Consider the following 15,645-nt stretch of genomic DNA (forward strand, 5'->3'; position numbering starts at 1 on the left):
AACAAAACTTCGACCTTTGTAGTAGCAGAACTTCGACCTGCAGTAGAGTTCAGAATTTCAGCCCCAGCAAATGCCCAATAACTTCACACATGTGAAGAATTGATAGCCCAAAACATCAAATATCTTCCTTCCAGTAAACTTCTTCCTTCCTTGGGAATTTCACACTTTTTCTACCTCTCTTTCTTGACTATCAAACTTGTTGAGTTGGTATAGCAAATGAATCGAACTGCCTCTTATATATAGCCTTCTTGTGGGTCGAATTGCCCTAATGTAGGCCGACTTCATCAAGATAGGGCCAACTTGGTGTGGAGATGTCAAATGACTTATTTGACTCAAAAATAATTATTTTTACATGATACAAAAGCCCAAGAAGTGTCTAATAAAATTGACAATAACTCTATTGACTCAACATAGAACCTAGAAGCCTACAATGGAGGCTTTGACCTATAAACATGATGACCCAAGCATGAAAATTTCTTTTGACAAATAAATTACATTATACAATTATGAAGACCGAACCTAGTTACATTCTTCAACATGAAGGACAAATTCATGATGAAGATTGCTGGTTATAAAAGAGGACAAAACCCAAATACCTTCAAAGGCTCTTCAAGTGCTCTTCAAGATGATCTCTGTTAAACACACACATGGCAGAAAGAGTATGAAAGATAAAACATGAGAGTACATTTATTATTAACAAATGATATACATTTATAGTACATTATGTGGTCGTTGGGTTCCACATCCCAAGGTCTCTTGGACTTCCTTTGTCTATTCGGCTTCCACACTAACCCTTAGAGGATTAGGTGTCCAACATTCCCCCCCCTTAATCCGAAGGGTTATGTATGAGTCCAAGAAGAGAGCTGTAATACAAAACGTGCAAAAATGCATGGCAACACTAAGCTGAATGTGCTCTCTGAAATGTTGGTATAAAGGGCGGTGGTTTAAGGATGGCGACCAACACTGGAATGCTTAGTGCAATTCCTAGAACTCTTCGAAAACCGGCAAGAAGCTTAAGTCTTTTGCTAAAGGAAGTGCTCCTATTGTTTTGAAGAGGGAAACCTTCAACCATGAAAGGGAGGTCTCACCCCGCATAAAAGGGAGAACTTCAACCTAAAAAGGGAAGTCTCAACCTGTGATGGTTTAAGGATGACCAACAACTCTGGAATGCTTAAAGCAATTCCTGGAACTCTTCTGAAACTGGCAAGAAGCTAAAGTCTTCTGCAAGAGGAAGTGTCCCAAATTACCAACTGAAGGCATGCTCAGGGGCATCTTTGTCTCTGGCTACAACTCTGAATCTGGTATGGCAGGTTGTGGCTCAGGCTCGCTTGATGTGGCTTTGAAGCTTGTAGATGAGCATCATTTCTCCCCCTGTCAAATACAAGGTGAGATGATGGAGAAAACTCAACTGCAAGACTGTTCAATACTCTAGAACAAGTTCTGACATGTGATTGGAATATCTTCTTGGTTGTTGATGCCCATTGCCAAGAAGCGATCCATCCAAGATGAATCTTTGTTCTTGCAGGAGGTTTGTTTCTGAAGCATCTGTTTGAAGAATGACTGGTTTTATGACAGTGCTTATATGGATGAAGATCAAAACAGTGATCTTTCAAATGGCCAACTCGGTCACAGTGTTGGAATTTCACAATTTGTTGTGGCTGTTATGAAAGAGAACCAGAATCTGAAACAGCTGAAGGTGAAGATGAACTGTCCTAAAGAAATCCAACACTTTGAAACTGAATGGGCTTTGAGTAGTCTGGAATATGAAAGGACACGTCCTTCTCATATCCAAGACCTGTTTTGTGCTTGTTGTGGACAAGCTCTTCCCACGGTCTGATGATTGGCTTGGGAAGTGTAGGCTGAATTTTTGCGTTTGCATGTACAATTGTTGCTTTATTGGGCAATGGATCTGAATCAACTGTAACATTATTGTCTTGCTGCTGATGGGTTGTTGTCTCAATGTTCTGAACAGAAACAGGTTCAGAATGATGATTCCTCTGTTTTAATTCTTCTTGCTGAAGCTGAGATTCAAGCTGTAAAAAATCAATCTTTTCATGTACATCTTGTAAACAACTATGAATATCGGTGAGAAAATCCTTGCTGATTTTGATTGCATTATCCATAGTAGAGAGTATTAGATTGTTCAGTAACTCTAATATTGCACCAATTGGAGCCATTTTTTACCTCAAAAATAGTAAAACGATGAGGATCTCAACACACTCCAAACTCTAATACAATGCTAAGACAAAGAAGCTTTCAATAGTCTCCAATCTCCAAATTAGTTCAAATATCGAAAACCCCACATGCTATAACTCTTCTGCTAAACTAAACATGATGTCCATAAATAAGAATTTCACCACAACAATATATTGGCTGCACCAGTCCTTTCCCAGTCTAGCCCAATTTTTCACATAAAAGGTGGCTTACATACCTGTACATAATCTCATAAACTACAAAAAGCTGAAAGCACATAAGAGGCGCCTTACATTTGCCAATTTTGTAGAACTTACAAGTAGTTTTTGATGATGTATGAATAATCGATTGTCTTCTACTTTTCGGTAAGAGCCTCTGAGTAATCCATCATGCTCAGTGTGATATTTCTTTATTCAAATTTCATGGTCTTGACAAAACATGCACTCACTTTAACTCTAAGCATCAAAGCACTTTATATATGTGCCAACTATAAAAAAGGGCTTCAATGAATTTAAATGCATACCATTTCGGTCTTCAAGAAAGGACATTCTATTGAATGCACAACACACCATTCATGACATTCAACGCAAAGGGTTCAAACGCATCACCTCGATGCTCCACGACTCAATCAAGAAAATACTCATTTCATAACCTTGTTCCTGTGCTCGCCTGCTCATTTGCAACCTTAATCTTCCACACTCTAAAATTCAACATGTTAGGCCACGACCTTCAAAAGAAACATTGATACTCGACCAATGAACTTCTAAAACATGGATTTATGCAGAGCTCCGAGCACACAGTCTCACGGTCATTATATCAGTTGTTCCTGTTATTATTTTACATTGTAAATTTCTTCTTTTTCTCCATGGGGAATGACAGAGTAGAGATTAAAGATGTTTGGCATGCAAAGTCAATCGAATGGAGGCTCTCCATTCTCCGGAGGCAGCTTTATGCCCTCTCAGGCCACCCAAGTTAACGAAGGTGCCGGTACCGCTTTTCCTAACAGTAAAACAGATAAGCCAGGCAACCCAGAAGCTCTCGGATGACAATTCGAATTTTACAATAGATGGCGTGGATGTCAACAATGTCACCCTTTTTGGGATGGTTTTCAACAAGGAAGAGAGGGTTACTGATGTGTCGTTTTATCTCGATGACGGTACAAGGAGATTAGAAGTGAAATGATGGGTTAATGACGCAATGGAATCTGCAGAGATGGCTGAAGTGCACAATGGTGCATATGTTTGTATCCATGGGCATTTAAGGAGCTTTCAGAACAAGAAACTTGTCAATGCTTTCTCTATAAGGCCTGTAACTAATTTTAATGAAGTCACTTTTCACTCCTTGGAATGCATTTTTGTGCATCTCTATAATATGAAAGTTCAGGTTGGTGCCACTCAGCCCAACGCAGCAAGTCCAGCTGCTAAGGTTGGATCAATGGGACCACCAACTGGATTGAGTAACGAGCCAACACAAAAAACACAAAAACAATTCAATGCTCCAATCCTCATAACATGAACCATGTAGCATGTGGCAAGACCAATTTTCAACAGGTTTCAACTCACAACAAGAACGACTCGACCCACAGTCTTCACGTAGCAAAAACGCGATCAAGCGTTTAAAAGTTCTAGCTTTCAACCTCTCTACACATCGCACAAGACTTTAATCTTCAATCAAAGGCCGAGAAGCATCACAACGTTCAATCAAATGAAGCACCAGTCATTTAATTCAACATAAAAGAATGAGACAGAACGCACAAATATTTGAGATTCCAAAAGAATTTGAAACTGAACTTGAGGAGACAGAGGTATACAAGCTTCAACGTAATACAAAATTGTGTATTAACTAGACAATGGTGGTAGCCAATGGCGAGTGCCCGTAATGCTGAGAGGAGGATGCCATTGCTAACACGCCGAGTATCAATGACCATGTCCGAGCAACACCATCACCAAAACGAGGAAGCGCAGACGCCAACAAAGCGTTAAACCCTCAGGGCCTAACCAGTAGAAGAGGTTTGATGATCGAGACACCCTTTTCATGCAACCTGCCTCCACCCAAGAAAGGAGATGTTGGACGTTGTTATATGCAATTGTGTGAATCGTCACTATGTTGTTAGGCTTCGGTCGGAAAAACATGGATGGGTATATAGCTGTCAAGCACACCGCTGCCGCAAGGTTTTCCAGGAACTCGTGTTCCTATACAAACACCTTCACGGGAAACACCCAAAACTTATCCGGGAGGTGATAATCATTGCAGGCGACGGAATGTATTTGCACAACTACATGAAGGATCCAAATGCATCGTATCCTGAACAGATAAGCGACCTGCCCAGTGCTCCGCCAGTAGTGGTGCCTATAACAAGAGTGGAGGGAGCCGAGATCGCCAAAATATGCAATGATGGCAGTGGGTGTAATGAAGGGGAAGTATGTGGATTCATAAAATGGCCTGCGTGTTGGCTACAGCATGCAGGATGGAATGACTGACCATAGCAGTGAAGACCGTTACCCTAAATTGCAGGTATGAGAGAGGAGCGCTATTAGCCCACACCAATGCAATATTCTCGCTGGGAGCGCCAGAGAGCAGCACTATTATGAAAGGCAAAACATAGGCAGAATAGCGAGTTACAAAGCAGAGGGAAGCCAAAAATGGCACTAGAGAAATGACAAAGGTTGCAACTAGAATTTAGCTGAGAAAATATACATGAAATGCAGAAGTGATGGCAGAAATGACCTGCACAGAAAGGCCATAAAACAAATGGCTCAAAGTAATTATGGAGGGCAAGAATACGCCTACTCTGATACCATATTAAACACACACATGGCAGAAAGAGTATGAAAGATAAAACATGAGAGTACATTTATTATTAACAAATGATATACATTTATAGTACATTATGTGACTGTTGGGTTCCACATCCCAAGGTCTCTTGGACTTCCTTAGTCTATTCGGCTTCCACACTAACCCTTAGAGGATTAGGTGTCCAACAATCTCTTTGCTCTTTTCTTTCACCAAAGCTCTCATACCATGTTGAAATTCTAGTGTATCTAGGACTAGAATAGTTGTTCACAATTGATAACTACTTCTATCGATGCAATGTAGAGAGAAAAAAGAACTTCAATTCAGTTGTACTAGACTCCGCAACTAGGCCAAAGTTTGGTCTTGTGATCACTGTAACAAGAGGCCGAAAATAATCCTTAAGCCACCACAAAGAAGTCAACGAACTGTCCAAAAACTTGGCCCAAAAAAACACAATCCAAACCATCGGTCAACTCATGTCAACATCACACCAAAAGAGCAAAGTTACAGTGCTTCTGAAGTTTTCGGCCTCCAAGATTAACAGAACAGAAGTCAATTTGATGCCAAAATCACCCAAGTCAATTGTTGTCAATGAGCCTTGAAAGAAATAGTCAACGTAGCCAAAAAGAATCCTCTATCTGATCTTTGCACGTGTAGATAAGCTCTGAAATTGTAGACCAAACTTGTGATGTTGTGATGATCAAATAAGAGCCAACTTGTAGGAGACAACAAATTTTTCTTCATATTTTGCAAATGAAAATGCCAACCATAGCTACATTAATCTTCAACACTTGCTACCTTTTTCAACAATGGAACCTAGGAAATTTGAGGCTTGGAGTAACACAACTCGAGGCTAAAGATGGTGTGGCGGAGAAAAGCAAAGACCGCCTCTAATACAGCAAAGCAAATCTTACCCGTGGAAGGAGTAATCTACTTCAGCTCTCACCATTCTTTGGAATTCACTGGTAGGCCATTCCAAGCTGCTTCTGATCTTAAACTGATCCCCAACCCATGGACCCACCAGAATACCATTTCAAGAAAGAACGAAAAAATGTAGGGGTAAAAAAGGAAAATTCAGCCATAAATGGTAATATTAAATTCCTAAAGTAAAGTTGTCTTTCTCCTTTATCTTTTATTTTCTATCCTTTCACTTAAATTTTTAATGTTACAATTAATAGTTCCAAGTGTTTGAGAGTGGTTCAAACCTCAGTGGACTTCATATGATGAAAGTTGAATTTCATATATACCATACAAAGTTCAGCGAACTGAACAGTTTTTAGGATTTCAGCATTTGAGGGCTAACAAGATTGTAACATTTCAGGACTGGATTTTATCATGTCCCTAAGGGGGTATAGGATTGACATTTAATCAAGAGCACCAAGCCCTCTATTTACCCCAATACTGGTGGTGTTAACTGTTGAAATCCTCTATCATGACCTTTGCAAAAATATATCATTCACTCAATCCAAAACTACTGATTAGGCATGTTAAATTTTCTGCCTCATTTTAACACTTTGTATTAGCCAAATTCATCAAAATTGGAGGGATTTGACTTGAGCAACAACAGCGTGGAATCTGGACGAACACGGATCCACAAGTAGCACCAAGCACTAGTCCTGATGTCGCTGGAGGATCTAGGCAGAGGAGAGATAGAAGGCGGAAGAAGGCACTATTATGATGAGGATCCCAATATAGGCAATAATTTTGATGAGATGAGATATAAATTTTCTTGTAGCATGGTGTTTTTGATTTGGACTATCAAGGCCTCTTAATGCTTCAATTTGTATATATTTTGCTTCATACATTTATCATACCCAATGCCATTTTTCTATATTCTCCCTTAAAGGCTACAAATAAATGAGCAACCTTTGCATAAGTGGTGTATAATGGTTTGGATTTACACTGATGTAGGCAAATACATATAAGTTTTAATTTTGCATATTTTATGTAATTTTTGTAGACCAGTTCCTCAACCCAGTTTTGCAGTTACAAATTTGGTCTGGTCTAGTGCTCCTGAACTCTAGTTTCTTTTGGCTCATATATGTTGAAGCCATACAATTAAAGTCACTGCCATTATGTTCATTAATATAAATACCCATTACTGTTACAGAATTGATGGTATAAGACCTGAATTTTGGACTCAGCTACATGATGGCAGCTAAAAGATAACAGAACTTGATGAACGTTCCTACAATCAGTTGTTATGTCCATGATAGTGAAAAGAACTAAAGAGACCCATTATACACTAGCAAGCCAGCAACAGAATTTTATAAACTTTCTTGCAATAAGTTTCTATGTCCAATATCATGTGAGATAACTACTGAAGACTCTGTCCTTCACTACCAAAGACTTCTGATTCAGACAACTAGGTCCAAACAATAACACAAATAGAGACAGTTGTCAAAACGTACCATCAGAAACAGTAGACAGCATATTAAGTCACCCAATATAAGAGAAAAGATTGACTTTATATCATACAATGCATGTTACAATAGCAATTTCAAACTTTAACTTTGAAGTCTTAAAATGTGCTATTTCGTTATAATACTGCCTGCCCATAATAATAAAACAACATCAGTATGGCAAAAATTTGAACCCCATAAGCCTCGATTTAGCTTTGGTTAAATAATAGAGCTAAGAGAAGCATTTCATTACCTTTAGTTGTATATTATCAACACCATTTCCACTAATCAAGAATACAAACAATAAACAGCTATTCTGTTGACAAAGTTTGAAAATGAAAAGCATTGAGATAATGAATTATGAGCCAATGCCATGTCATGCAAGACTGGGTGCCACAGGTCTTTGCATCTCGACATTTTCCTCACCAAATGCGTCTTTGAGTACAGAAAAGACAAGTAAATTTTACTCCATTACTTGAAACTAATAACAAATGCTTCATGTTGGAAGAACGGGAAATTCCAATATTTGAAATTCAGCCAGGGATTGCTTCTATAGAATAATGAATTCTGGTGCCTTCCAATGTATTAGAAAAAAAAGTTTGTGCATACCTTGAGCTGCTACCCTTGAATTGGTGCACACAGCCATCAACTCTCTTGAAATCAACTGGTTCCTGATTGCTGTCCCAGATTTTAAATTTCGAAGGGTCAGTTATCCTTTCCTTATTGTTCAACACTTACTGGCACAAAAGCCCAGAAAAACTGAAAGCAATTACACACAATCTCCATTTGCAACCTTTATTCTCCCAGTAACGATAGGCTCACACGTTGCTTTATAATAATAAAATAATCTTTTCATTTGAAGCATCTATTAAAACCAAGGGCCGAAGACAGAATAAACAAGAGATGTTTCTCTTAGACAAGAACCAATAGACCATGGAAAAGTATGCAGTGACATACAGAGTCTTTGACAAGTCAGCCAGTAGTTTATCAGAATCCTCAAAGAACAAAAAAACAACCTCCGCAACAAAATCAGGATTACTCTCATCTTGCAGCTGCTGAAGTTGTGTGAATTGTTCATCCACGAATCCCTACAGCAATGTGCAGAATCATGAGATTTATGGACAGCACTCTCTTGAAGCAGTGCCAGAATTAAATCAAAAGAAAAACCTGTGGCGTGTGCCACACCTTCTCTTCTAGTTGTCAAAACAGGCATATAAAGATGAATAACTGGAACTGCAGTGTGGATTACAAAGAAAACATATAACTGTTCTTTACAAGACCACTGTGCAGAGTACAATTCTTGAAGGAGGTTATGAAAACACTATGCTTTGTTGCATTACCCATCAGAAACGTTGATGTCACCACGACCACTTTAATTGCTCGTTTTTCTAATTCCATAAGAAACATGACCTTCTGGTCTAATGGAAAAGTGAAGAAATCATTGAACGCAGGTTTCAAGTTCCATTTCTCCTACAGAGGGGAACTAGTTGACATAACAACAGCCTATACTTATCTAGGGCTCCGTTTTCAGGGGCTTCTTTCAGTTCGAGACCTGCGGCTATGCAAGGGATCTATATTGCACTGACAAAAATAGGGAAATGGCTACAGAGATGGGGGAAATGAATATGGCAACTTATTATAAAAGCTGGATATGATACATCATACAAACAACAAAAACTATATAAATTGTGTGTGTGTATACAAGAAGACAAACACGAGACATTAAAAATTCAAAATTACCAGAAATTGCTTATTATTGATCAATACTTTCTAAATATTGTTTTCTAACTATATTTATCAGGATTTCTTCCAAACATTCATATATGGCACGTGAGTATATATTTTCTGGAGTGTATATGCTTTTTTGTTATTTTTCCATGCCAAAATGTGTGCTTTTTTGTCTGCTTAAATCCTGAAACGTTGACAAAATCTGCTCAAAACAGCCATGAAATGGCAGTGAAGCACTAAAACAACGTTTCTAATTTGATACAGCCCTGAAACTTTTCAGGATATCCCCAATGTATTCTCTCCGTTTCAGTATCTGTGAAGCTAAATTGTTTCAGGAAGTTTAAGAGTAGTTCCAACCTCATTGCCTTTGATATGGAAAATGTAGAACTTTGAATCCCACTCAAAATCCAGCAGACTTAATAGTTTTGGGAATTTCAAGATTTGGGGCATTGCAGCATTTCCATTGGATTCCATTGTGTATGAAGGTATGGTACTAGCATCTAATTAAGAGTACCAAGCAATCCATGTACCTTGATGTTAGTGACAATGATTGTTGAACTCCTTTGTCATGACCTTAGTGAAAATGTACCCATCACTCAAACAAAATCTTGATTTAACATTTTAACTTTTTCTATCTCATTGTAATGCTTAGAGGGTAACACTGATGATGAGGATCCAAATATAGGCAATCATTTTGATGATACATATGTATTTGTTGTAACTTGATTCTTTTTGGACACTAGAGGCCATCTAGAGCTTCTTTGTTGATGTATTCTCGGTTCAGAGATTGTAATGGCTCCAACAATTTCGGAGGCATGAGGGATTTCCACTAGCCTAATAAAGTTCCTGTAGGCTAAGGTAGGGACAAAATTAACTAAGGGAACATGATTCGCCTAAGAAAAATATTATAAATGCTAAAGTGACAAAAAGGAGGAATGAAGAATTACTTTTAATTTATAAAGTGAAAAAGCCACCAAAGTGACTTTATAAAAATAAAAAGGTAAAAAGGTGGCAAATGTGGCAAACAAGTTATAAAAAGAGGAAAATGAGGAGTTTCTAACTTTCTCCTGATTCTAATCTTTTGCCATTTGAGAAAAATGAATTTTGGAGAGATTTGGAGAAGAGATTAGGGTTTTGGAAACTCTTCTTGCAAATTGCTAGTTTCAGTGTTGAAACTTGAAACCATACACCCTAGCTAGTTAGGGAGCAGAATCAGTCAGATTTCGCCATTGTGCTTCATTGAGGAAGAAGATTTGAAGAAGATAAAGGAGGTAAAGGTGTTATTAGTTGATTTTATCTTCTAACATTGAGTTTTTTAATATATCTTTGACAAGCTGAGAATACCCATGAAGACACCCAGTTCCCAAGCCATTCTAGTGGGTCCAGTTGCTGAGTAAAGAAACATCATTTGAGGCTGAGCTGTATTCTCTGTTGGTCGACCGTCGAATCTCTTATTGCTGGAAGGACCAAGTCTTATTGAAGGAAGAGAACGTGTATTTGCTTCAGTTGGGGTAAAGATTCTTGCCATGGTTGACTGAGCTCTTGTGCGGGCAAAGAGATGTGTTTTCACTGTTGAAAGGGGTCGAGCTTGTTACCCAAAAGAAGACCATATTAATTCAGCCCTCTTGGCCAAATACCCCTGCTCTCACAGGCTGTGAATAATATACTAAGGAGGACCGAGTTTCCATTGCTGAGAAAGGGGATGAGTCACCTCTGTGTGTTCATGAAGTCTGGGCCGTGTTCTCCTTGCTGTCATGGACAGAACTGAGACCAAAATCTCCTCCTTGCTGGCTGTGGGAGTTCCTACAGTCAACACTTAGTAAAGTATCAACTGCGCAGAGACTATATTGGCCACAAAGACCACGAGTTCATCAATACTGGGCTAATCATTGCTGCAAAACGTGTGGCTGTGCCTGTCTGTTTCTTCCTGGGCATACTTGGGCATTTGGAGGTGAAATATATAGTTTATATCTCTGTTGGAAAGTGCTTGTGTTGCTGATATTATCCTGAGGAGAGATCTCCACATACAGTCATCTCTCTCTCAACTGCTCACTGCTATTTCTCAATTTGTTCATCTTATTGGCTGGAGTGCGTGTTACCAGTGGTATGTGTGCCTTTATTTTTTATGCAAAGTCGTAATGGCTGATTGAAGCATTGTTTTCATGTGGGTGTAGCACTGTCCATGTTATATTGAAGCTTCATTTTAATATATATGATCACTGTACATGCACATTTGGAAACAATTCTCAAAAAGTCACCTACAGCACCTTGTATGCAAAACGTTTGTTAAAATATCACAGTGAACCTTACCATATAAACTCAGAATTTTTGTGGGTTTTCCAAGATATTCTGGAAAGGGTATTCTACAGAGATGAATTGCACTTTGTGCTATTTTGGTTGTATCTACCCTGTATAATCGTTTGGACTCATATGGATGAACATGAATATATATATGGTTTTTTTTTTAAATTTGAATGTTTATGTAGTTTTTGGTCAACTGGTTTTTTTCCAGTTCCCGGTTTTGGAGTCGACTGGTTCGATGACCAATTCCAGGTTCAGTTCTGATAACATTAGTTCATTCCCCCAGTCCCCAGTCATTCAGTCCAAACTTAGCCTTCTATGCTGAGACGTTTCTAAGAATCTCAGATGGAAGTATTGGCTGACCAGGATACCTACAATTGCATTGGACCAAATGACTGTGATCCCACAAGCTTAGGATTGAGACCAACCATCATACTCCATGAGGATGAGATTTGAAAATAGCACACTCCATGAGGATGAGATTTGAAAATTGCATACACTCCATGAGATTGAGACCGATGAGCATTTTTCTTTCCAGTGCCCCATCTACCGTCAGTCTGCGTCAGATTTGAAAGAGAAATTATTGCCTCTCCAGGGACACTAGAGGGAGCATGTGTGCCTGTTTCTGGTAACCTAAACCAAAGATGTTTGGCTCTCTTCACGAGATGACAACTTTCTGACACCAGACTCTACAAGGACTACTTTCTTCCTCTTCAATGGCAATGGTACAAAACATCATGCAGACACTTCTATAGAGGGAGGAACTACCATGACAATTGTGAGATGCACTACTTCCCTCACAGATACAATATCAACCAACACCCTTAAAGCCAATTGTTGACTTAGGGAAACAAGTTACAACCACTCCTGGAACCTACAAAAACCAGATCCAGACCTTATCACCAGATGCCTCACCAGCTTCATCACCAATTATTCACCGACCTTGTTATTCGAAGAGCATATAGCCATCTGCTACCCTTGGGGTTAGTGCCACCGATTTCCCTCATCCTATGCTTCGGATAGTACTTGTGTAGATTAGCAGGACCGACTACATAGTTGCTCCCATTGGATCCCATTTGGGCTGTACTCTTTTAACTGTTTTGGCACATTCTGATATGCTTTGGGAGGACGGTTTTCTGATTTATTCTATTGGATTTCACTGGAAATGCATTAGGCACTCCCACTTGACTCTTGAGCTACTTGCGCTTTTACCTAATTTTGTCATTTGTGGATAATTTCTTTCTTTCATGTTCTAGATCTGAGGCAGCTATCATCTGGGCCTGGTCTCATCACTAAGGGGTTATAGTGATTATCCAGTCTGAGCTAACATCGAATTCTCATGTCTAGGATGCCTACTTTCAGCGATGTCCTCATCTACTGTAGAAACTCTTGTAATCATACCTAGTACTGCCGTGTAATAAAAAAAAAATATAACTTCCAAAGAAGTTTCTGCGATATCAGAGTGGTTTTCATGGTTAGAAGCATGAAAGACAAAAAAACTGCTATAGAAAACGCTAAACTCATATCATATATTAAGCCAATGCGGCCACCCTGAAACACAGTAATAATTAGAACAACCAAATGGCAAAACCACAACAATATAGAGCAACAATGCTAACCCTGTGTTGGCCCAGAATGCACAATAGCTACTTCAGATAGCTTGTATAGGGACAAATTAACATTAGAGCTGAAGGAGAAGTCAGCTGGCAGAAAATACAATGAACAACAGAAGATACTCCAAATACCAAAAACTAAAAATGTCAAAAGCTCTTCATCCTGCCAAGGAGGTCGATGGAGTATTACGCCACCAACCAGGGTTGCATTCCTTCATTCCACCCTAATGGCATGAGTATGAGGCCAGATATAAGACGGGTGATTTTTGTGAAATAGTTACCCCTCACACCCAAGCACCTAAGTCGAAGGAAACCCATTATATATACCCCACTGCAAGAGGGGAAATGAGCCGAATTTTCAAACGAATAGTCACACAGAAGTAGCGAAAGAGTTACAAAAAATTTGAAGAGAAAAGATTGATCTGCAGAATTAAAATACCTCCTGGAAAAGAGAATTAGTGAAATTAATGTAACGCTGCTGCATCTGTGAAACTGCCATCCCTCCCTCTGCTACCTCTTCTTCTTCGTGTGGGCTGAATTAAGGTGGAGCCTGAAAGATTCAGAGAAATACAGAACGAGATCTCGGAAATTTCTGCCAATAGCCGTGAGATCCGTAATATTAATGATAAATGATCAATCCGTTGAAGCCACACATCCCTTCTCACCTCCCTGCTCACCTCTGTCCTCTGCGCCAAAATCGCAAATCCATTCGCCCAAGAAATGGATGTTGCCTCGCTTTTCTCTTTCACCTGGGCCTTCACTGTCCTCTAGCCGCTAGCAAGTGAGTCCCGTGGTCACATGGTAGCATTCATGTCTAGACCAACCGAGGTCACATGGTAGCATTCATGTCTAGACCAATGGAGGACCTAGAATGGAGTCCTTGTCCAAGAGTCCGGTGGTCACATGGTAGAATTCATGGGTAGACCAACGGTGGAGCTAGCATGGAGTCGTTGTCCAGTGATAATAGGTTTGTCTTCTGGTGGGCCCATGCACATTGCGTGGTCTGAGTGGACAAAGTGAAAGTGAAGAGTCTTAGCTTTTCCTCCCTACCAAGTGGAAAATATAGTACATCTGTTGGATTATAGGGGATTCTCTTTTTCACAAACAAACAAAAGAGAGAGTTGTATACATTTGGAAGAGATTATACACTTTTTCCAATATATTTTTACAAAGTACAAATAAAATGAAATGATATTTTAACGTTTACGAGATTAAAAATAGTTTATTGGATTGTTAGTTCCTTGATTTTCGTCTTTTGCAATTCAATTATTTTTTTGTTCAAATTGATGATGCGCTGGCCCAACTTTCCAACAATCTCCTCACAATGCCAAGAAACCGATGCTAGCATATTCCCATAACTTTCTATGATGTCTTTGAATGCATCACATTCCAAAATGAAATGTTTTTCCGATTCCACTACCGAGACGTGCAAAATGTACACACTCGTTCTTCCCAAGCTTCTTAAGGCCTTTTCCACTATCCTGTTTCACACCGAAGTTGATGCGAGTTGGTTCTTAATTGAGCAATAAGAACCTTTGCCCTCCACGGAATGCTAGCTCCAATGAACTCTTTTTTTTATAGATCACATGTAGGGTTGAATTCCTCAATGTAGTACTTCTTCTTTCTACACAACTCTTTTTCCCATACTTGTTTACGAAACTTCTCCATAACAAGATTTTTTAACTCCTTGCTATTTGTGGGACAGGCATTGAGGTAGATATTCCATTTTTGTATTCATATGTAGTTTCATTTCATCCATGTTTTCTTTCTTTCACTCATGCCTTCATTGACGATAACATTAGGCCATCTACCTACTCCCATTTGCTCAATTCTTTTTAGATATCTTATGAGCCGCACCATATCAATTGTTTCGATGGGAGTTGCTCATGTTTCACTCAACATTATCCCATAAGATACTGAATTTTTATTTTGAACTTGCTCATGATCAAGCATTTTTTTATTTTCTCAATTTGTTTCCATTTTGAGACGGGGGCGCTACGAGCCCACAATTCACACCCATATAGCATCACTGTACAAACTAGGAGTCCAAAAAGTGTTTTAGTCGTTTTCCAATCCCATAACTCTGCCTTTCTACCTTTGTTTTGAAGAGCATATAATGCTTTCCACCCTCCTAAAATTCTCTTCTTTTTGTAGTCCTCCCAATTAAGTTTGTTGTTGAAATCAATCCCAAGGTACTTGTACTCATTTACTTCTTCAAGAATGTTGCCTTCAAAGAAGAACGTATATTGGCGCTGCTTCCTTTTATTAGAGAAAATCATTATTTTAGTCTTCCTAGTATTGACTTGCATCCCCACTTCTCTACAAAAATGCTCAAGATCATCCGCATATAAAAGAAGCTTTATCACAAACTCCCCCAACCAAACACCATCTCCACCTTGTAGATTTATCCACTCTTCCAGTTTATCAATATATAAGCCAAAAAGAGTAGGAGATAGAGGGCAACCTTGCTTGACTCCAATGTCACTTCTAAAGCTTTCTGAAATACCTGTTGAGGTTCTAATTTTGACTTTCACTTCTTCATAAAGTCTATGGACAGCGGCTCTATAATGCAAAGGAATTTCAAGTTCTTCCATTCTACGCCACAACTTATCTCT

The 15,645-nt window shown here is 39.0% G+C and overlaps 1 protein-coding gene and 1 pseudogene across 1 annotated transcript in view; one reads left to right on the top strand and one right to left on the bottom strand.

Annotated features, from left to right (window-relative positions):
• Window positions 1–13,770, bottom strand: part of LOC149205195 (histidine-containing phosphotransfer protein 1-like) — a 107,542-nt gene extending 93,772 nt beyond the window's left edge. Inside the window, exons 1-3 of the mRNA XM_089394946.1 lie at window positions 13,470–13,770; window positions 8,346–8,476; window positions 7,998–8,066 (exon numbers count right to left, since the gene is read on the bottom strand). Of these exons, the coding sequence (XP_089251072.1) occupies window positions 7,998–8,066; window positions 8,346–8,476; window positions 13,470–13,529 (260 nt within the window). The 5' untranslated portion in view covers window positions 13,530–13,770. The remainder of the gene's footprint in view (window positions 1–7,997; window positions 8,067–8,345; window positions 8,477–13,469) is intronic.
• On the top strand, window positions 3,087–3,708 carry LOC149205196 (replication protein A 32 kDa subunit B pseudogene; annotated as a pseudogene).
• Window positions 13,771–15,645: the final 1,875 nt, after the last annotated feature.

The sequence above is a fragment of the Pinus tabuliformis genome, chromosome 1_2 (genome assembly GCF_031772625.1).
Source record: "Pinus tabuliformis cultivar Carrire ecotype Pingquan chromosome 1_2, CPIR1, whole genome shotgun sequence".
NCBI lineage: Eukaryota > Viridiplantae > Streptophyta > Pinopsida > Pinales > Pinaceae > Pinus > Pinus tabuliformis.